A 23,573-nucleotide genomic window follows, 5' to 3' on the forward strand; every position below is an offset into this window, starting at 1 on the left:
GAAGGAAATGTATACCTCACTCACTCTAAATCCTCCTCCCATGGTCTCAATTAATGAGTCACTTTTGCTAAACTATGTCTCTGGTCAATCACTGAGGTCTTGGGGGAGTCACTGTTCGTGGTCACCCATGGCTAGGATTTGGGGCTCGTATCCATCAGGAGATGTGTGTTCAGTATTGTGGGTCCACTTTTAAGGAACTCCCAGTAGAGGGCAGATGGGCCCTTTCCTTGTTGATTTTCTAGCGCCTAGTGAAGCCGTTTTCATTTTAGCAGGCATTTTAAGTAGGTTTTCTGATTTTATGGATAGTTTGAACAGATTTTATCTTTATTGCATCTCTTTAACATTACTGTACACTGCTTAGAGATTACAGAATATAAATTGTTGAAATAAAATAAATAAAACAAAAGAACCCATGTAAGTATTGCACAGATGCCACTGGCTTTCTGAGGTCACCTTGTCAGTGCAAATTGGTTGGATGGTTTTTGGAGCCCTTTCCATTGAGCCAGATGATCCTTGCTGCTTATCTGAGGTGATATACTATATAGCAACTGATCCTCTTTTCCGAATAAGTGCTGTTATAATCTTTCCAGCTGTAGGGCTTGGCCCATTAAAGTCTATGAGACGTTGATGTACTTTGCTGGACTTTGGAGCTGATCTGACAATTTGTCATAATTTAGTGCATGTGTTATTGGATTAAACTGAGATGGTTTGCTATCTGATTTACTGTCCCCGCATTCTAAAAACAGTTGTTTTTATAGCTGCTGCTTTGAAGCATAACCAAAAATTGGCCACCATGCGGTCGGCTCTTCAATTGTTCCTATTCATTACAAGTGACCACATAGTGTTGAGTAAAAGAAGTATCTGGACAGGGATGACCTCGCCTCAGTTGTTCATGCTCTGGTAACTTCTAGGTTGGATTACTGTAATGCGCTCTACGTAGGGCTGCCCTTGAAGACAGTTCGGAAGCTTGAGCTAGTGCAAAACGTAGCAGCCAGACTGCTGACGAGGACCAGCTGGTCAGCGCATATAACACCTGTTCTGGCCCGTTTGCAGTGGCTACCCATTTTCTTCCGAGCCAGATTCAAGGTGCTGGTTTTGACCTATAAAGCCTTACACGGCGTGGGACCGCAGTATCTTGTGGAACGCCTCTCCCGCTATGAACCGACCCAGTCACTTCGCTCAGCATCTAAGGCCCTCCTCCGGGTACCAGCCCATCAGGAAGCCCGGAGGACGGTTACTCGATCTAGGGCCTTTTCTGTAGTGGCCCCCGAACTGTGGAACAGCCTCCCCGAAGAAGTATGCCTGGCGCCGACGCTTCTATCTTTTCGGCGCCAGGTTAAGACCTGGCTATGCTCCCAGGCATTTTAATGTGTTTAATGTTACAATTTTAAATCTTTTTGTTTGCTGTTTATTTATTGTGATATTTTGTATTTCTGTATTTTAATTTTTTGTACACCGCCCAGAGAGCTACTCGCTATGGGCGGTTTAAAAATGAAACAAATAAATAAATAAATGTAATTCAGTGTGGCGAAGTGGTTAGAGTGTTGGGCTATGACCATGGAAACCAGGGTTCAAATCTCCATTTGGCCACTGGGTGGCCTTGGGCCAGTCACTCGTAGCCTAACCTACCTCACAGGGTTGTTGTGGGGATTAAATGAGGAGGGGGAGAAGCATGGACATCAGGAAAAATGTCCTAACTGTTAGAGCCACATGACAATGGAACCAATTATCTAGAGAGGTAGTGGGCTGTCCAACACTGGAGGCATTCAAGAGGCAGCTGGACAGCCATCTGTTGGGAATGCTTTGATTTGGATTCCTGCGTTGAGCAGGGGGTTGGACTTGATGGCCTTATAGGCCCCTTCCAACTCTACTATTCTATGATTCTATGTACACCACCTTGAACTCCTTGGAGAAAAGGTGGGATATAAATGCAATAAGAAATAAATAAGTATCTCTCTGGTCTGGAAATCATCTGGACTTGTGGCCTTGGAACATGCACACATTAATTGAACTTATATCCCGCCCTTCTTCCCGGAGGAGCCCAAAGTGGCACACTTCAACAAAATGTGTTAACAACAACAAAAAGAAAAGCATTCTAAAAACAGTTAAAAGCATTCTAAAACACAATTACAGTTAAAGATACTCTTTTTTAACTTAAAAAACATACATGTCACACTAGCATGAGACTAGACCTTGTTGGGTTGCTCCAGGGGTGTACTAAAAAGCCCTAAAGTTTAAATCAGGGGTAAGGAACCCTTCTTCTGTGATAGGCTGCTGACCTGTGATAAACGTCAATTGGGGGCCGGAGCTGATGGTGGACTGAGCCAGGACCAATGGTAGGTGGAGACAGCGCCCACAGTGGGTAGTGTTTGCAACACGGCAGGATTCCCTCGTTCTCTCTCAATCTCACCTCATTTCTCTCTCTCTTTGCTACCCCATGCCCCCCTTTGTCTGCCTGCAGGTATCCCCACCTTGACACAACTATGAATGGATTGCTTGCAGTGGGCTTGCCCTCTCCATTTCTCCCAACAGTTTCAGCTCCCCCCCCCATTCTTCCCCCCTTGACACAAGTCTGAACTGAGTGGGAAGTAAAAAGCATGGGACACCCGCCCCCGCATCCCTGGGGAAAATCCAGAAACAAGAGAGGTGGATAGATCAGCTCCTTTCTTACACAGCTCTGTCCCAGGCTAATGTTTCCTGGTTACACTAGTTGTGATGTATCATGTGTATTTCAGAGTTTATCAACTGCCTCCCAACACATGTTTCCAAAGTGGTGTACCATGGAAATGTCAGAAACAGGCTATGTATATATTAATTTTTAATTTCCTTAATTTTATCCAGGTTTTTGACAGTGTCCGCTCTGTCACATCAAAACAAGTCCCTTAGTTACAGCCTCATAAGCAATCCAAACGGCCTGTTTGGCATTCACCAGGCAACAGGTGATATCCACTTCAGTCGAAATGTGGATTACGAGAGTGATCCACACCAGTACCTCCTTCTGGTCCAAGCCAGAGAAAACCAGGGACTACTCAGTAGCGCAGCTGAGGTGAGCAACAATCCTGATTAGCAGCGCACAACGGATTCTCCATTTCTGGCATTCTCTCTATTTCTGATGATCAGGCGGTGAGTGTCGTCGCTTATGAGGCCAGAGTGGTGCCACCCGTGCGCAACAGGGAGGTATCAGCAGGGCTCAGGGACCCCTGAGGTTTGTAAAAGTAAAAAAATCTTGAAAAAAAGTCTAAAAGTAGTTTAATCATCAGTCCCTCTTCCCAGGGAACTCTGGGAGGTGTAGCTATCTGAGGGGAATAGGGGTCTCCGTACAACTCTCAGCGCCCTCAAAAAATGTCAGGACCCAGCATTCTTGGTGGGAAGGCATGATTGTTTAAAGTGGCATGATACTGCTTGACATACATAGTGCAGATGGGCGGGAGAGCGGAGAGGGAGGCACCCCAAATGCACCGCAGACAAAGAGAGGGAAGCCCTCGAATTGCTGACCAGCAACCAGCCGAAAACCAGCTGAAATGCGTCGGGCTGCAATAAACAATTGCCACGTTTATTTTCGGCTGGTTGCTGGCTCGGCCCTTTGAGGGCTTCCCTCTCTTTGTCTACAGTGCAGATGGGGACAAAGCCGTGAAGCCTCCCTTCTGGCTCTGATGTTGCTGCAGCTTACTGGGGTGGGGACAGGACAGGGCAGCCGTGCGGTCAGAGCTGCACAGACACGCCCAAGGAGCCAAACCAGTTTGGTGCTGCTAAACCCTCTCTTGTTTTGTTCTTTTTAGGTTTGGGTTGTAATCACCGATGTGAACGAGTGTGCTCCGGAATTCCAGCAGTCAATCTACACCAAAGACAATGTTCCTGAAACTGTGACTGTAACAACTGCACTTCTACAAGGTTAAAAGCCTTTCACATTTGGCTGGCAGACTAGCCCTTTCATCCCAAAAAGGGGTTCCTTTGAGTATTGTTTCAGGGTGTGAGGGGCGAAGCAAAACTAGCCAAGGCCAAGAAAGGCTGGGGGATGGTAGGGAAGAGCAGGAAGCTGAAATCCCCACTTGCTCTGACCGTGGAGCCACACCTGCCATGGGTGATTTTATGGCAGGAGGTGTGTCCGGTGGCTTGTTCAATGTGAAGTCATAGGGTCAGAAACGTTCTAGAGTCACACGCTATTGCAGGTTCTTACTGTCACATTTTTGGGTTAATACTGTTTTCCTCCCCTTCCAAGCGCAAAGAATATGGGCTTTTCAACATAAAGATGCTAAGAAATGGAATCGTAGAATCATAGAATGGCAGAGTTGGAAGGGGCCTATAAGGCCATTGAGTCCAACCCCCTGCTTAATGCAGGAATCCAGATTAAACCATACTGACTTATAGTTTTGCTATATGTTCAATATAGGCTATGTACCAATCTTTTAAAACCAAACTTTCAGGCTGTGCGGCTGTAGCTCAGTGGAGGAGCACATGTTTTATTCCACATTTAACCGCTGTATTTTTCTAGGTAAGGTTGTAAAAGACTCCTGTCTGAACCCTTGGGGAGCCACCATTGCTATCAGTTACTATAGATTAGGGGTAGCCAGTATGGTGCCCTCCAGATGATATTGGCCTACAGCTGCCATCATCCCTCACGACTGGCCATGCTGGCTGGGTCTATTAATGGCCATCAATGGCTACTAGTCATTATGGCTATGCTCTGCCTCCATAGTCAGAGGCATTATGCTTCTGAATACCAATTGCTGGAAACGGCAGGATAGGAGAGTGCTCTTGCATTCAGGTCCTGCTTGCAGGCTTCCCATGGGCATCTCGCTGGCCACTGTGTAAACAGAGTGCTGGACTAAATGAGGCATTGGCCAGTTCCATCAGGCTCTGCTTACGTTCTTATGGGACTGATAGGAGTTGGAGTCTTAACAAAGTCTGGAGTGCACTACTCCCTCCCTCTAGTCCAGCCTTTCCCAACTAGTGGGCCACCAGATGTTGTTGGACCACAATTCCTATCTTTCCTGACCATTGGCAATGCTGGCTGAGGCTGATGGGAGTTGTGGTCCAACAACACCTGGTGGCCCACTAGTTGGGAAAGGCTGCTCTAGTCTAACTACTACCTCTGTAGATGAATTAATTGATTGACTCTGTACAAAGTTTCTTCTTACAGGTTCCTCTATCTTTGTATATTTGGTTGGCTCCTGTATTTTTGCACGCAACCTTCTGTGTTTGTTATTGGATTTAACACCTTTGACATGTTGTTCTTGAAGGTTGAAGATGGCATCATCTCACACTTTCATAGGGAGAAAAATACTGCTGTGGATGTGGCAAGTGTCTGAATGAAGCCTCCTTTCTTTTGGGAGGAAAGCGTTTTCTCGCATCTTTTGATGGCTGCTTTTATCATCTCATGCAATTTGCTTACTCTCTTATAAGAACACAGGAGTGCTCCTGTTGTTAATGCGAGTAGCAAAAACAAGGTTCTGCTATTATAAGCCTCAGAATTTTGTAGCTTATAAAAACAGCATATGTTGGCTAGGGATGTGCTAGAATTCCACCCAATTGAGATTTGGTACTGAATTTTCCATTAATCCGTTTATTCTCTATCGTTGTGGATTGGATTTTTATGTAGCAGTTTTCTGTCGCTATTTTAATTTTTTTAAAAAAACAACAACACCCAACCTCTAAAATATTGATATTAAGAACGATAACTTTATCGATATTTCTTTTCATTTATCGGTATTTTCTTTCAAAATATCTATTAATACAGTAGGGCCCCGCTTTACAGCTCTTTGCTTTACAGCGATTCGCTAATACAGCGGTCTCAATTTGACGCAATTAGACTAAAGCCCCACTCATACGGCGCTTGTTCCACTTTTATGGCGGTTTTCAGGCATCATACGCCATTCTATTAAATGAGTTCCGCTTTACAGCGGTTTTCGCTTTACAGCGGGGTTCCAGAACATAACCCGCTGTATGAGTGGGGCCCTACTGTATCAACATTTTTGTGAAGAAAAAAAATGGATTGGTGCAAGCATCAGCTAGCAGCAAAGAACGAACTCAAATCAATACCAGCCTGTTAGGTTGACAGAATGCTTTCAAGCCAGCACCAGCCAACAGATCCCATCCCTAACGTTGGCTCAGATGTTTAATAAGGCAATACATGACCAGGGCAAAGATGGGCATCTTTGCTGGTCCCAGGCATTCCATTTTTCCCATCTGGATTTGGGCCTGGAAGACCAAGGAAAAGCACGGTTACATGGAGGTTACGTTGTAAGCAAGCTCAGTCTGTTACACTGCTGACCATGGGGCACATCTGGTTAAAGACATCAGCCTTAGCTTCCAGTTTCCAGAATTTGCAGAGCTTGAGCCAACACGAGAAAGCCTAAATTTTGCTCTTGAACCGGCAGGTTTTTAAAAATAATTGAATAGAACTTTGCAGGAAGCTAAAAATCCTGATTGGTCTTTCCCACCCCCTCTGTCCCAACAGTGTCAGCCAGTGATTGTGATTCTGAAGAAAATGCAGAAATACTGTATTACACTTTGAGCTCAGAGTTCAGCACTTCTGCTCATGGCACCATCTTCCCAGCAACAGAGTTGGATTACGAGAGGCCTAACCATCTGTATGAGTTTGCCATTATGGCTGTAGATAAAGGAGAACCACCGAGAACTGGGATGGCAACCATCAGGATCCGTCTCTCAAACGTCAATGATGAAGTTCCCAGGTTTTCACAAACAATGTAAATACATGTTGTTGGATTTCATTAAGGTTTCCAATATTGTTTGATTTATTTTTGGTACCACTATGTAGGGATGGGCAAGAAATTGGATTCGGTTCACATTTCAAGTGAAATCCATCAAATTTGCACTTTCCAAAACAATATGAGAACCAGCCATCCTTTGAAATGCGCACATTTTGCAATGCAGATCACCAACCAATGTTTAAAAAAATGTGTATGTTAGGGGAAAGTGTGCATAGAAGTGAAGATATAAGTGAAAATAACATTTAAAGGTGTATTCCATTAGGAGGGATTGCTTCCAAATATGTGTACATGAGTCAAAACTGCCTATGAAAATATGTTTGGGTTGGAGAAATTAGCACTAAAATTCTGGAGAATTTTCATGAGGATTTTTTTAACCTCCCCCCCAATACATCAGTCTTGTAAATAACTTTGGTTGTCTTACTAGCCCTACTAAGAGGCCAGCAGCCTGTGTTTCTGGCCTCTGCTAGCCCCCTTACTTGCTTTCCTGGAATTCTTGGTCACCTGTGACTACCAAGGGAGTTATTAAATATAAGCATAGGATCCATACTAGCAGGATGTCATGTTATAGCAGTTTGATGTCAGGGATGTGGCCCTCCAGATATTGCTGGACTCCAGCTTTTATCATCCCTGACCATTGGCCATGCTGGCTGGGGATGAGAGAAGCTAGCATTCAGCAACATCTAGAGTAGGGATGGAAGGATCTTTCAGTTTTGCTTTCCCCAGTTTCTCATTTTTCCAGTCTTAAATCAGTTCTCCACATTTCTGTAGCAATTTGTAATTTTTTTTAAAAAAAGTCCTCATAAAAATTCACCAGCATTTTAATGCAAATGTCTCCCAATAAACACATTTTATATGCAGTTTTGACTAATGTACATATTTTTGCAGTTTCTACTAATGTAATGCATTTTTACATGTTATTTTCATGTTTGTGTATATATTCATTTTTAGGCACACTTTCCCCTAACATAAGCATTTTTGTAAACATTGCTTGGTTGGCCAACTGCATTGCAAGATTCAGGTAAGTGCGAATTTCGAAGGATGGCTGTTTTGGTTCTCATATTGTTTCAGAAAATGCAAATTTGATAAATTTGGCTTTAAATGCAAACTGAATCAAATTTCTCTCTGATCCCTAATCTGAAGGGCCACAGATTCCCTACCCTTGTTTTCTTACTGTTGAACAGGGAGGCAGTTGTGCTGTCTTTTGGTAATATCTTTCTACTTCATTTAACTCTCAAGTTTGGATTCCCTTTATCCTATTTCCGGTAACCACACTTAACATTATGTGTTTGTCAGCTATAGGAGTTTCGTTTCTGAGGATGCAGGTCCCAACACGCTGATAGCCACAGTTCATGCTATAGACCCTGATGGAGATGGCGTCTCTTACAGTATTACTGGAGGGAATCAAAAGGGGAACTTTATTATCGACCCTCAGACAGGTAATTGTGTAATTTCTGCATCTTAGATCTGTGGCTCCTAGTTAGATGTGTGGCTCCTAGTTATGCTAAGCCCTGAGATCCATATCTTTTGTTTCCTTGTTTCTCATTTTCTCTGCTCACCGTGTCTCTTCTGTTACTTCTTTCTTTGAGGCTAGTCCTACTGACCCTGGATCTTACCCATTCCTGTCTGTTTGCCTGCTCCTTTCTTGGATTCTGTTGGCCAGTGATCCAGGCTCCAAACTTCCCCACCCTTGTGGTCCACTTTGGCCTGTCAGTCACCTGGTGTCGCTGTAACATCAGGTGATAGAACTTCAAAGGAAAGAATCAGGAGCACACTCCCCACCATTGCTCTAGAAGGCAATATCTGGTTAGAGCCTTGACTGGACAAAAGAGAGTATTGGTAGCTGTGTTTTTTCAGTGAAGTGTTTCTATGGGAGCTAAGAAGGCTAGGTGATGATCAAAGGACATGGCTCATCAGGCTCAGGGATGGGCAGCAGGTAGATTGGGATCTACTGGCAGATCTCTGGCTAATTTGCTGAACCCCAGTTATTTAACAAGTGCAACAACCAAGTGATTTTCCCCACCTCGGGCTGCTGGAATGAAGACAGCTCATATAGGGTAGACTTTTGTGTCAAACAACTGTGAACTCAGTTCAGTTCTGGTACAGAAAGCCAATTTCACAGCTCTGCAAGCACTCTGTTCTTTTAATTCTATCTCTATGTCATTTACACCTGGTTCTGGTGGGTAGATCTTGGGGTTCTCAGAAAAAAATAAAGTAGACCTGAGGAGCCTGAAGTCTGCCAATTCTTGATCTGGTTTCCCACCCTCTAGTTGGTGGAGGAATGAGGGGGAAGAAAGCTGCCTATGTTTGAAAAGAACAGTGGAGACTGTTGTTTGAGTCAGATGGAAACTAATGATCCAGTGACACAGAGAGCTGAGTTTGGAATTTGTAAACTGACCATACTTTGGGGTGCTGACTGCTGCTGTAGAGAGCTGATGTGCAAGCAGTGAACTTTGTTGGAGTGTTTAGTCTGCGCCCTCACCTACACTTAACCTGTATATTTGTAAATAAATGCCATTATTACAAGACACCAATAAGCCTCCAGTAACCTCTTAGAGCTTTTCACCCCTCAGAGGTGGGGTGAGCCCGTAACAGTATTTCCCAGCTTCCCAACAGTATTTGCCATGGTCTCACTATGCTGTTTACGTCTCAGCAGACCATGACAGTTAGTATCCTAGATGGACACGCTTCTCTTGACAGTATTCCATACCTACATCCTTCTCTTCAGCAGTTTTTGTCTTCAGAAACTCTCCTGTGGGAACACTTTTGAGTTATATTGCCCATTTCAACAGGGAGGCAAACACCATTGCATATTAAGCAATCAAGCTATTCTGTTGTATCTTTTCCTCTGCTCTTGAGAAAATGCTTAGTGAAAACCTCCCAGGCTGTAAAAGATATGGTAATTTTGCACACTCCTAGCTATTGCCTTTACTTGAAAATGTTGCTGATTTCACTGGCAAGTTAATTCCAAGTCAGAGTGCTTAAGGATGCAGCATATTGTGCCTGTTCTTAAAGACAATAGCAATGCTCAGGGGTGGGTGGGAACAAATTACATACAATTTCAATGGGATACTGTGCTTTCTCAGCAGCCTTCTCAGCCCATTTCTTCTATTCTTTGTCAGTTTCACATGGGCTCAGTCATAAGTGTGTCCCATTCTGTTTTTGCATGAAAAATTTGCATTTAAATTGTATGCCTTTAGCACAATTTATTCACATTCTTACCTTCAAATACACATTTTCCGTATGCTCTTCAGTGCATTTCCCCCTGAAATACACACATTTGTGCACATTCTTTTAAATCAAAGCTGCATCAGAAAATTTGAAGAAGTACATAATCCAATTTGTAGCTGTGTTCCAGTCCAATGTAATTGCAGGACCAATGAATTAGGTCTGTTCATTTGAAAACCCAGACCAAACACATTCTCCACCTTCAACCTGAGGCTTCAGTCCGAAGGACATGGACTTGCCAAGTAAGCACCGTTGAAACTACTTCTGAGAAAATATAATCTAGATAGAACAGTGTAAATTAGTCAGTCACAATCTACTGTATACTTATAAATCTATAAATGGAGGGGGCTGGTAATTACAGTAATACCTCAGTTAACAAAGTAGATGAGTTCCTGGACATTACTTCTTTAACAGAAACTTTGGTACCAGAGGTAGGAATGACATGGAAAGTATAGGGATAGGTTCCTACATCCACTCATAGATGGTGGGGGCTGCTTCAACAGGGGCTTGAAAGGGTGCCTAACCTGGCACCCCTCTCCTCCTCCTTCTCCTCCTCTGAATCATATTGGATCCTTCCCTCCCCAGCCCTGGGAGAAAGCAAGAGATCTGTGTAATGGAAAGCAAGCACACAGGCTTGTCAATTTTAGCCTAGCAAAGCAAAGGCACAAGCCGGTCAGTTTCACCTTAAAGCAAAGGCACAGGATTGAAAGTTTGTCCATAGCAAAGCAAAGCAATTTCTCCTAATATAGTAAATTTTATATGTTATTTTCACCAATATACTCATTTTGTGCACACTTTCCCCTAATATATGCATTTTTGTAAACATTGGTTGGAGAACTCTATCTCAAAATTCTGATAAGTGCGTATTTTGAAGGATGGCTGTGTTTCAGTTCTCATATTGTTTTAGAAAGTGCAAATTTGATAAATCTGACTTTAAATGTGAACTGAATCGAATTTCTCCCCCATCCCTTCTCAGAGAATATCCTGAAATTAACGTACCTAAGTTAGTCATGTCCATCAATTTCAGTGGTTCCATTCTGAATAAGACTGAACATTGAACACAACTCCTAATATCTGACATACAAATTTTAAATATTTGGAATTGCTTTGACTTCAGCCCTTCTGGGCTAATAAAAACAAAACAGTATTTTGAACCAGAAATAAGTAAGCGGTAGTTTTAACTTCAACTAATTGTGATGACTTTGCCTAATATAACTCCAATCAAACTCTTTGCTCTGGCTTTATGTGCTCTCCTGAGTCAGGAAGCTAATAACAAGTAAATAAGATGCCATAGATATGTCCTTCTCTTGTAATATGTCTTAGGGGTTTGCTTATCATGAAAAATTAATTTCCTTGCAACTAGTGCTTTTGCAATATTAATGCTCCAGATCTGAATATATTTCAGAAGCTGGAAACAGATGCCATCAAATGATGATACAAGGAATTGACTCCCATCCTGTATAGATTGCAACTTTCTACACCCCTTTATGGCTTGCTTTATGTCACTAATACTTAGTGGCCTCATAATACCACCAGTGTTAAGGCTACATTGCCAGCGATGCAAACTATTCCACTGATGTTTAAGTCATTTAACCACTCCAGTTCTACCACTGAGAAACTTGTATATTGCTTCTGTGCTGACAGATTTGGCATCTCAACATCATAGTTTTCTAGGACAGCCTTCCCCAGTCTGGTGCCCTCCACATGCTCACCATGGTGGCTGGGACTAATGGGAGTTGTAGTTGTTGTTCTAGGCCAGCCTTTCCCAACCGGTGTGCCTCCAGATGTTGTTGGACCACAACTCCCATCAGCCTCAGCCAGCATTGCCAATGGCTGAGGCTGATGGGAGTTGTGGTCCAACAACATCTGGAGGCACACCGGTTGGGAAAGGCTGTTCTGGGCAATAGAATTGACGATGGGGCAAAACCCGGAATTGGGGATGTGAAATTCATACACTAGCTTTTGAGTCAGTGAACATCCCCCCCGAATCCATCTCAAACTAGATCCTGACCCTTTCAGAAGCTGGGTCTGATCCTGCAACACCGGCAACCATGGGAAATGTCATTACCATGATTTCCAACGTTCCTTTGATATTACAGTGCCCATCCACAGCGCATTCAAGGATACTGGGAACTGACTTTTCAGTGGCCCCCATGTCCTTGTATTAGAGATGTCAGAGAACTCCAATAAAAATGGAAATGGGAATGGAAATTGCCGACCTTCACGTGTCCAGAATGGAAATCAATCCACTGAATACAATAAATATTTATAGTTGTTGGCTTCAGTCTGCAAACAATACGTAATTGATTACATCACCCCCGTTGCATTTTATTTCCTTTACATTGACATAAATGGTGTGGAGTAACGTAAGGATAACATCACTAATTACATAAAATTTTGCCATGCAGGCAGCAAGACAAATAACATCATTTTTGTCAGAAGCTGGTTTGCAGCAGAATGGAAGCAGCGCTGCATGTGATGAATATGGGGCAGAACAGAAATGGATCCCTTCTTGCATTCCCACCCATGTATACTTCTGTGAATGCTGCAGCAGTAACTCATGCCCCAAACCTCAACAGAGCAATTCTTATAAGTTCCTCCAACTGTGTCCTGCTTTGGGTGGGGCCTCAGTGTGGTACTGCCTTGAAGACTGATTTGTTCCAAACCCAATCCAGGACATTTTTTAAATGTCCTGCCGATGTTTCCTCACAAATGGGCTGATGCTGAATTAATCCTCAGCTCATTATTGGTCTGTAAAATAAGTCTATAAATGTGTATCACAAATATGGATGGGGAGAAATTCGATGCTGTTTGCATTTAAAGTTGAATTGAACTTTCTGAAACATGAGAACTGAAACATGCCATCCTTCAAAATTCACAATTATCCAAATTTTGCAACACAGCAAAAATGCATGTGTTAGGGGAAAGTGTGCATAAAAATGAATATATGAGTGAAAAGTAACAAACAAAATTGCATTATGTTAGGAAAAATAGTTTGCAAAAACTTTAGTCAACACTGCATACAAAAATATGTTTATTATGGGAAATTCACACTAAAATGCTACAGAATTTCCATAAGGATTTTTTTTAAAAAACAAACAAATTGCTACAGAAAATGTGAAGACCTGGAAAAATGAGAAACTGAGAGAACCGAAACAGAGATCCTTCCATCCCTTATTACAGATAACCTGAACTGGTGAAAAATTGCATGAAGTGGGAATGGGTTTTAACCTATGAAAGCTTAAGCCACAATAAATCTGTTTGTCCTTAAAATGACATGACAATGCAGCAATTCTGTTTGCAAGAGAGTAACATTTCCTCTACTGGACAGTTTTCTTGGTTGTCATCTTTAGTTTTCTAACTTTTACGGAGATGATAGCAGCATTTTTCTCCTTTTCCAGTGAGAGGTATTCTGCATTGATTTGACTTGGTATCTCCCTTCTTGGTTGACCCCCTCCTCCATTTATGCTGTCTCCTTGGGCAGTTTTATTTTGATATAGCACTGTCAATGAAAATGTGTTTGATATCCTGAAATGCCAAGGTGAAGCTGAGATACATGTCAAAATACAAGCAGCAAAATCAAAGGCCTGGCACTTGCAAGCGAAGTGAGTGGCGCTTGTCATCTCAACAACGGTCCATTTGCAAATGATACTTTTATTACATTAGATAAATAGTAGACATGATGGGTTGGTGTTAGTGCAAGACATCTGCCCACTGTAGCTTTTCAAATAGCTGAAGTCTGGTTTGCTTTTCAAATCAACCTTTTAATATATTTGCTAGCACAAATTTGACCCATAATGTTGCAGTGGCCCGGGCCCCCATGGAACAGAGGCTCCTCAGAGAGCTTATCAGCTTTGCTGCTTGAAGAATGTCAGAATGTCAGGATGCACTGTAAATACAGTATACTAAAAAATTGCTGCAGGTCTGGGATAAACCATCTCTGAACCACAGTCTCATCCAGATGGTGCCTCTCTACCTGAAATGGGATAGTTTGGAAGGAGTTTGCCTTGTTTGGTGGAAGGGGATAAATGTGGTGGCAGCAGATCTTTTGGTTTTTTTCTTATTCTTACAGCAACATCTGTTGATCTGTCAATAAATAAATCTATAATATAAATTAAACCTCCCTGCACATAGAAAGCTAGCATTTCAAGAAGAGGGTCCAGCTAGAATGTGTGCAAGGAGGTACTTTGATTTAGGAGTGCATTCAAGCATGTGATTCCCCTCCCTCCAGTTTGGTGTTGTTAGAGGTATGTTACATAAATCTGCTGGATTCTCTGATATAGGTATCATCTGGAATTTAGGTGTAGCATGAAGTTGCTGTGTTTTTTTTAATTCAGACATTTGGCAAACTGGTTTAAAAAAAGGGTCTGGAAGTGATTTTGTATTATATTTTTATCCTTCAACCAAGGAGCTCAGTACGTGGTTTCCCACAACCACTCTGTGAGATAGATTGACTGACCCAAAGTCTCTCATGGAGCTTCGTGGCAGATTTGTACCCTAGTCTGCTTGTTGCAAGTCCAGTACTCTCTGACTTCATTGGTAGTTGTAACAGCAGAAGGCATTCCACATATTTTGAAATAGCCTGGGCAGGAACTAACTAACTTGTCCCACCAGTGCTAGGATTTCTGCTTGCACAACGCAATATTCCTGCTTGCTCAGTGCAACTTCCCCCTTTCCTCCCCCTGTGCACACTCTGCACCTGCCCAAATCTGCTCTGGAAGGTTGAGGGAACCCCGGAACAAATTTTGGGGGCATGTGGGGAGAAGAACAGGGGCAAAGTTTTGTTGCACAAGAAGACATCATTGTGCTGGTGGAACAAGTTAGCTGGTTACTATCTCTGTTGCTCTAGAGGGTAGGATTAGAATGAATAGCTGAAAATGGCAAGGAAGCAGATTATGGCTAAACATTAGGAGACACTTCTTTATGGTAAGAGCTGTTGAACAGGCCATCTCAGGAAGTGGTTGGCTCTTTTTTGCTGGAGGTTTTCAGGATGCCCATCTGTCAAGGATTCTGTAGTTGCAAGATTCCATCATGGATCGGGGGTTAGACCTCTAAAGAACCTTCCATCTCTAAAATCTCATAATTCCAAAACATCCTCTCTTTAAAATCTTTTACAGGATTAATTCGTCTTCGTTCAAGCCCACTTCCTAAACTGCAGGGTCCAGAGTATATACTTAATGTCACAGCTACAGATGACAATGCCTCTGGTGGGCCTCGCTCCCTTGCAAGCACTGCTCTGGTTTCTGTGCATGTCGATGATGTCAATAATAACAAACCTGTATTTCAGAAGGTAAATAGGCTGCCTTGTATCATGTCCAATACTTGGAGTGCAACTGTAAATTGCTCTTTCAGCGTAATAGTGTACATTGAGGGGCAGGCAAGGGAGATGAGCTGAGAGTTCCTTTAGACTTTATGAACTTGCTATGGGGGGACACAGGCAGAGGTTTTTTTTAACTCTCTGTGGTGGTCCCAATGTGGATCGGCCTCCCCCCCGTGCCTGCTATTTGCATTGCAAAAGAAAGGTCCCATGCATTTCAAAGGGCTAAAGTTCTCCCATGCTTGGATCCTAATCCAGATCAGGGCACGCTGCACTGGCAGTTCGTGGAAACAAACAATGACTCTGCACTCAAGGACTGAACTGTTCACTTAAGATCATGTGTAGTTTGACCATCATTAGTTGAGTGATTGGTAATGTCCTGTATTTTGGTGAGTTGCATTATTTGTCAAATTGTATTTAAGCATGTTCTGTATTATAATTTTTTTGCTAGTGTCAGCATTATCGTGAACATGCCTCTGTGCTAGAGAACCAGCCAGCGGGAACTTTTGTTTTACAAGTAGAGGCAACAGATGCAGATGAAGGGGCCAATGGCAGAGTGAAATATGGCTTGTTGCAGAGAGATGGGACTCTCCCTGCTTTTAATATTCACCCTGACAAAGGTAAATTTATTCTGTTATGGCTTTATTGGAGCTAGTGTCGATGGAGGAGTGCCAGGTGCATGGACCCTCAATGATAATGAATTCAAGCTCAAAATCCTCAGGTAATACCTTTATTAGGACCAACCAAAATGTTACAAAACAATGAGCAAGTTTTTGAGTTCTCCAGAACTCTTCATCAGGATAGATGTTAAGCAAAGCAGAGGATGGTTGGGAGAGAGAGAGAGAGAATACAGTTTGATGTTGTAGTTTATATTTACTCACTATCTTTAAATTGAGGGTGGTTGGTCATAAGAAAGGCGTTACCCAATTGTGGATTTTGGAATTTTTGTTAAGGACTGTCACTTATTGACTGACAGTCATATTTGCCATGCAGTAATTTCCTATTTCCCTGCAAATAATAATTACTGCTAAGTTTCAGGTGAGTGTCTTACTGAGACTGTAGCTCAGTGTTTTACTGACGGGTTGTAGATAAGGATGGGGGGGAAATTTAGTTTAGTTCACATTTTAATGCAAACCTACTGAATTCACCCTTCCTGAAACAATAGGCGAACCGAAATGCAGCTACGCATCTGTCCTTCAAAATTTGCACTTCTCTGAATTTTGTGATGCAGTTCTCTAACCAAATAATATTCAGGAAAAATGTACGTAAAAATGCATACATTAGTGAAATAGCAAAAAAAAAAGTATTATATTGGGGAAAACTGATTGGAAAAAATGTGTATATTTGGCAGAATTGCAAACAAAAATGTGTATGTTAGGAGAAATACATACAGTAATACCTCACATTAACGTACTCAATGGGACCAGAGCGAGTACGTAAACCGAAAATGTCCTTAAAGTGAAGCACTACCTTTTAAAACTTTTTTTACCTCTCCTTCATGCGGAGCCTCAAAGCCCCATGCTAAAGCCTCTGCTGCTGCGCTGCCGTGCCTCCCGGCTGATCGCGATTGCGCCTCCCAGCTGATTTGCGGTGGCGCGATCGCATCTATTTCCACCCCCACGCGTTAAAGCCTCTGCTGCTGCGCTGCGTTTCTGGAGAAATACAGGCATATGGAGCGTGTACGTTATAGCGAGGCGACGTTAAGTGAAGCGACATTAAGAGGGGTATGCCTGTACTAAAATGCTGACAAATTTTGAAGAGTTTTTGGTAAAAAATAGGCCTTGGGCTCCTACTGGGAGGAAGGACAGGATATAAATCTAATAAATCATCATCATAATAATGACTGGGAAAAAGGAGAAATGGAGAAACTGAAATGGATGGTTGTGGGTTAGTTTTGGTTCTGTTCTCATACATCCTCCAGCGCTCAGTATCTGCAACTGCAAGAGAAAATAGCATACAATGAACCCTCCTTCCCACATCCTGGTGACACACTCTGTATTAAATTATTTCTGCTTGTGGGCTTATTTCCAGGGATTTTGACAACACTCCAGATATTGGACCGAGAAAAGCAGAGAGAGCATCCTGTTACTGTGACAGCAACGGACCAGGCTACGGAGCCACTCATAGGGATCTGTCAGATCAACGTGGTGGTCTTGGATGTAAACGATAACAGCCCCAGATTTGAAAACACCCATTATGAATGTAATTGCGAATCACTGGATAGCGTTTCTGTTCCCTGAGCATGAGCTTATCTGAGGTCTAAGTTTTTTTTGTGTGTTTCTGGTTTGATTTTCCTTATTTTTTTCTTCTTATTGCTGAATCTTCCCTTTTGTTTGATTTTTATTATTATTATTATTTTATTATTGAGATCTTTAGACTTAAATTAGGATAAGCACATATAGGAGATATAGAAAGCTGCCTTGTACTGAACCAGTACTGATCCACAGCTAAGATATCAGGAGTGGGCCAGATAATGGTGAAATCTCCTTCACCCATTCTCTCCCCTCCTTGCCATGACTTCCCTCTCCCCATCTGTTAACCATAGCTAAGGGATTAAAGCTGTGCAGGCTGTAACTCGGAGGGTGGGAGACTTTTTTGGCTCCACAGGCCAGCTCTTTATTAGGATTGGCCCTGCCCACCTTTCAGTCACCGGATGTCATGGTGATGTTAGGTGATTTGATGCTTTGAAGTCCCAAAGTTGGGACTTCAAGGCACCTTGCAGGCAGCATGGCATTGCTAAAATGAAGGAAAAAGCTTTTCATTTTGGCAGCTCTTTCAATGCAAGTCCCTTCCTGGATCAAAGCCCCTTTCTGCCCTGCCCTGTTGTTACCTGCTTGCAAAGCCCCTTTCAGCTCCTCCCTTACCAATGTCAGGTGCAGGGAGGGTGGGTGTGGTTTGCCCAATTTGGCCTCCCAGGCCAAATTCTGGCCCCCAGGCAGATGGTTCCCCGCTCCTGCTGTAACTGTACTTAACACTAGCCAAGGCGTCCGTCTTAACCAGGATTTGAAGCCAGTGAAGTGAGTGTACAAGGCTGCCAGGCGAAAAGAGGTGGAGAATTCATACATGAGAATGGTGGGGCTCTTTAGAGGGAGTATGATTCCCTGACCCCTTTCCCAATCTCTTACCCAAGAGATTGTGGCATCATCATTGCACCAGCCTCGGATGGAGAACAGAACGTGCAGAGTGTTGCCTGTAAGCTGTGAGAGTTCTGAGAACTTTTTGTTGTGTTACATTGTGTTACATACTGGATCATTCATTCATTATTTGATTGATAACCTGCCCTTCCTCCCAGTAGGAGCCCAGGGCAGCAAACAAAAGCACTAAAAACACTTTAAAACATCGTAAAAACAGGCTTTAAAATACATTAAAATAAAACATATTTAAAAACATTTTTAGAAAGCTTTAAAAACATCTCTTTTTTTAAAAAAAAAGAAAAGGTTTAAAAACATATTAAAAAGCAATTCCAGCACAGATGCAGACTGGGATAAGGTCTCTACTTAAAAGGCTTGTTGAAAGAGGAAGGTCTTCAGTTGGTGCCGAAAAGATAACAGAGATGATGCCTGTCTAATATTTAAGGGGAGGGAATTCCAATGGGTAGGTGCCGCTATACTAAAGGTCCCTTTCCAATGTTGTGCGGAATGGATCTCATGTTAAGATGGTATCTGTTGGGTTACGCTGCTCCATTGAGTTAATAACTTGCGACAAATCCATGTTCCTAGATTTCCTGAGAGAAGACACGAATGTTGGGACAAGCTTTCTTCGTGTCGTCGCTCACGATGAGGACTATGGTTCAAATGCTTCAATTACGTATTCTGCAGCCAGTGGAAAAATGAAATACTTCCAGGTCAATCCCACAACAGGCTGGGTCTACGTCAACCAACCCTTACTACAGGTATGGTGCAAGCTGCCTTTGGTTTGTAGGCCAGATGTCAATCAACTGATGGTGGATGTAGCTGGTAGATACAGCAAAATGCCAAGCAGAGAAGCATGCGGCTTTAAAGCCCTGTTTCTCTCTGTGTATAAATTAGTGTCACTCTGATTGTTGTACATCTGTTGAGGGCATTTTCCTCTTGAATGAATTATTACTGTAAGCATAAAGTCATTCACAGCTGTCATGTCAGACTAATAACGCTTGTTCTTTGTTTGGTGGAAAAAGAAACAAGAACTAATTTTGACAGGTCACATCCAGGAGACAGGGATGGAGTCATTTTGAAAGTTTTCCTTAGTGTAAAACTTTCTGACATTCTGCAACTAGACATCTCAGGAAATTTTGTGAACAGAATAAAATTGCACAGATTGTCACCACATTGACATACATTTTTAAGACTTGCAGAACTTGAATGGGTTTTTTTTTGTGTGTGTGTGTGTGCATGCACGCAAAATGTTTATTCTTTTGTGGGAGGAATTAGTGGGCAATATATGTTTGATGGTTGCCGGAAAAGTTTTGGAAGGACAAGATCCTAACTGCAAGAAGCTCCAGGGTGTTTGTGAGCTCTAAACAGACAATGGTGGTGTGTTTTCAGTCTTTTCTCCGCTATCATAGGAGTGTGACACTTTCACTTTTTCTATAAATGAAGGCTATGGTTTTTAAGGGGTGATGTAACAGAAGTTGCTTATCTCCTGTTGATACACATCTGCATCCATCATATCAAAATGGCAAGGGATGGAGTCAATGCTGCATTGCGTTCTTGTTTTAACCATATAAGTATTTTGTCACTGGCATTTTCTTTTAGCCAACAGTAATTAGAAATGGGGGTGAATTTTGGCATTTTCAGATTTGTTACTGAGTTCTGTCAGAATCCGTTAATCCTGTATGTCTGCGGATTGGGTTTGACTAATGCTTGCAACTGTCAGTGACACCAGTTTTTTTAAAAAACAAATCCGTGGCTAATTTGACATCATTATTAACATCAACAGCTTTGCTCTGAAGTGCTGCAATGTGTATTCCTTTGAAGTTCTGTCTCAATGAGGTGATAACAATTGCATTTAACATCTTTGGTCAGCACCACAGTAACCTGAGGCAAGATGCAAAACTGACAGGCGATGATCTGCCTAATTTAAATTTAAATAGAAAACCCAAGAGATCATCAGTACACCAACAGCATTAAAAATTTCGGTAGCTATTACAAGCGGATTGGAAATAGCAAAAAAAGAAAAAAATTGGGGGGGGGGTATGTTGCAGATTGGCACCACAAGCCAGCTGCAAAAACCAAAACAGGAACTGGAACCACAGAGCGAACCCCATCCCTAACAGTAATGCAACTTAAAGGTCATTTCACACTTAATTGCAGAAGCAAATTTGCATTTTCCTATGTAGCAGTACTCTCAACAAGGCATTCCAGCCAGTCATGGCAATCTGACACTAGTTTGTTGCCTTCACACATTATTTACAATATATATATGCCACCCAATACCCAAATTTTCTGGATGGCTTTACCGTTTTTTGGTGTACATGTAAAACATCCTAGGCATACACCTACAGAAATGAAGTGATGTGTAGACATTGAGTATAGCCTGCGTTCATACATTGCTAGATGATAAGGTAAGTGTAGCTATGAATGTTCTTAGCGGGATTGATTCTTCTCTGCTTTTTGGATTTTGGGAGACCATGGCAAGGAAGAGCAGAGTGATCTGCTGTGTGGGCTGCTGCTGATTAGGCATGGGTGAGAAATTCAATTCAGTTCACATTTCAAGCCAACTCTGTCGTATTCACACTTTCCAAAACAATATGAGAACTGAAACATGGTTATCCTTTGAAATTCGCACTTTTTCCAATTTTGCAATGCAGTTCACCAAACAATGTTTACAAAAATGCATATGTTAGGAGAAAGTGTGCATAAAAATGAATACATGCATGAAAATAACATACAAAATTTCATTATATGATGAGAAATTGCTTACAAGACTGTGTAAATTAGTCAAAACTGCCTACAAAATATGTTTATTAAGAATAATTTGAACTAAAATGCTGGAGAATTTTTATGAGGATTTTTTAAAAGATTGCAAATTGCTGTAGAAATGTGGAGAACTGAAATTTCAGATTGGAAAAATGAAAAACTGACAGAACTGAAATTGACAGATCTTTCCATCCCTACTGCTGATATAGTTGTCTACAAAGCATTCCTGCTTATTCTGGTTTTATAGCAAGAGGTTGGGGGAAGCCCTTTCCCTGTAATGCAGAGAGCTGTTGAATACCTGCTCATTCTCATCTGAAAACATTCCCCAAAATTTACCACTGAAAGTGTGATTTCAAGAGTCAAAACAAGCTAAGTCAAAGAAACCATCACAATAAAGATTTGTACCCACTATGTAAGTAAAATGGCACTAATAATTTAAAACATATTCGGACCAAATCCTAAGCAAGGTTGTAAGATCTGCAGAAGTCTTTTTCCAGGCTGAATGTTAAGCAACAAACAAACAACACAAAAGGTGGTGGAGGGGGATGTTCCTTGGCATGGCAAAAAAGTCAAAATCCACACATTTGAAAGATGGGATAGAAGAAGCATCATGGAGACTTGGGCGGCAATCATATAAGCGGAGGGCTGGATGCCCTTTTGGGCAACTAAGGGTCATGTGCCAGTGGTGGACAGGTCCAGAGGCAAAAGTGGGTGGAGCAATGAATATGAATATTACCTTTGTATAATAAGCTAGTTTCTACAGACTCTCTGCCTCCCACTCGCTCTCTCCCATCCAGGCAACCAAGTAGCACACTCTAGTCAGCCAGAAACACACCGGCGAGGTGCAAAGCAGGGCCAGTAAGGGGTTTGGCCTGGGGAGAGTCCCTTGGGCCGGATAGAGAAGCCTGGAGGGCCACATTTGGACCCCAGATTTGTGGTTTCCCAACCGTGCTATAAATACTTGCCTGGAAGTAAGTCCCGTAGAACTGTATAGGATTTGAACTGCTTGGGGCAAAAAGTATTGGCTGCTTTTTCACTGGAATTAAGAAAAACCTGACAGTCCTTTGGATCTGTCTCTAGAACGGTTTGGAGGGGAAATAAAGCGCGATAGTCCTGATGCCAACAAAGCTGAAAAACAATCACTTCCTGTTGAAACAATCCTTTACCAGAAATCCTTTATAACTCAAGAAGTCATAGCAATGGATGGAGGAAACAGGAGCAGTAAGGCTGAACTTAGAGTTACCGTCACCAGTGCAAAAAATCAGCCCCCTCAGTGGGAAAGGGACAGCTATGAAGTCATCATTCCAGAGAATACAACAAGGGATACTGCCATTGTGGTGAGTTGCGGTTTTCTAAACAAAAAAAAAAGGGGGAAGTGTATTATCCTATAATTAGTATTGTAATTAGTACGCCGTAAAGAAGCAGTGTAGTATTGTGGCCACGAAGCTCACTGGGTAATCTTGGGCCACTCACCAACTCTTAGCCTAACCTACCTCACATGGTTGTTGTGAAGATATTATTATTGTTGTCAGGGCAGGTGCTAGGCATGAGTGGGCCCTCAGGCTCCAACACCCCCCCCAATGCAGTTGGCATGGGCTTAAATAGGCCCGGCCCCTGCCTTCCATGTTGTCACATCAGCATGCTGGGGTTTTTTGGAAGGGGAAACAGAGGAAGGTCTCTCTCTTTCCACTCCACCCATGCTGCTATGGCAATGGGCCAAGCTCCAGGAGCACTGGGAAATGTAGTTTTCCCTAGGCTACTAGCAGATATTAGCAGCAGTAACAAAAAGGCATTTCCTAGTGTACCTGCCTTGTAGCCATAAAAGCACACCAGGAGAGAAATGGTGAACCGATATGTGAGTGGGAGGAAGGCTCCGTGGGGAAGTGGGGGAAGGATTGGACCACCAGTGTGCACCCAGTGACATAACTGAGATGTGATAGGACTAAGTTTGGCTTGAGATGAACATGATCTCTTTTCTGAGTTTGCAGGAAAATAATTCAGTTATTCAAGTGCAGTTCTGAGCCACTGGGGGTGTTTGGCCCATCACCACTTTTAAAAAGGAAGCTATTCCTCAGGTTTAACTTGAATCTATCACCCTGTGGTGTAAACCTGTTGTTTATTTACTGTCCTTCATGAGAAAGGATGAAGGGCTTGTTCCTCTGCTCCTTTCCGAGAGCCTTGTGGCTACACCCACAAATGCCAACACCTCCAGTGACTGCCCAGTGAGACCTTAGCTTAGCAATACCGTATAGTCTGTGAATGTATGAAGCCTCAGGTTTTCACCCAATCAACTGGATCTAAGGGAATGGAGAAGCTGAGTTAGACAGGCTGATGGTTTAAAGATCTGCTGTCTTTCAGAGCTGACATTGATTAATTAGAAGTATCATTTGTGTAACAGCAGAA

At 42.5% G+C, this 23,573-nt stretch overlaps 1 protein-coding gene across 1 annotated transcript in view; it reads left to right on the plus strand.

Annotated features, from left to right (window-relative positions):
* Positions 1-23,573, plus strand: part of LOC133369393 (neural-cadherin-like) — a 103,522-nt gene that overhangs the window by 30,268 nt on the left and 49,681 nt on the right. The window contains exons 4-12 of the mRNA XM_061594667.1: positions 2,842-3,046; positions 3,780-3,891; positions 6,458-6,707; positions 8,025-8,167; positions 15,074-15,246; positions 15,725-15,893; positions 17,305-17,475; positions 18,993-19,165; positions 22,340-22,507. Coding sequence (XP_061450651.1) covers positions 2,842-3,046; positions 3,780-3,891; positions 6,458-6,707; positions 8,025-8,167; positions 15,074-15,246; positions 15,725-15,893; positions 17,305-17,475; positions 18,993-19,165; positions 22,340-22,507 — 1,564 coding nt within the window. The remainder of the gene's footprint in view (positions 1-2,841; positions 3,047-3,779; positions 3,892-6,457; positions 6,708-8,024; positions 8,168-15,073; positions 15,247-15,724; positions 15,894-17,304; positions 17,476-18,992; positions 19,166-22,339; positions 22,508-23,573) is intronic.

The sequence above is a fragment of the Rhineura floridana genome, chromosome 13, assembly GCF_030035675.1.
Source record: "Rhineura floridana isolate rRhiFlo1 chromosome 13, rRhiFlo1.hap2, whole genome shotgun sequence".
NCBI lineage: Eukaryota > Metazoa > Chordata > Lepidosauria > Squamata > Rhineuridae > Rhineura > Rhineura floridana.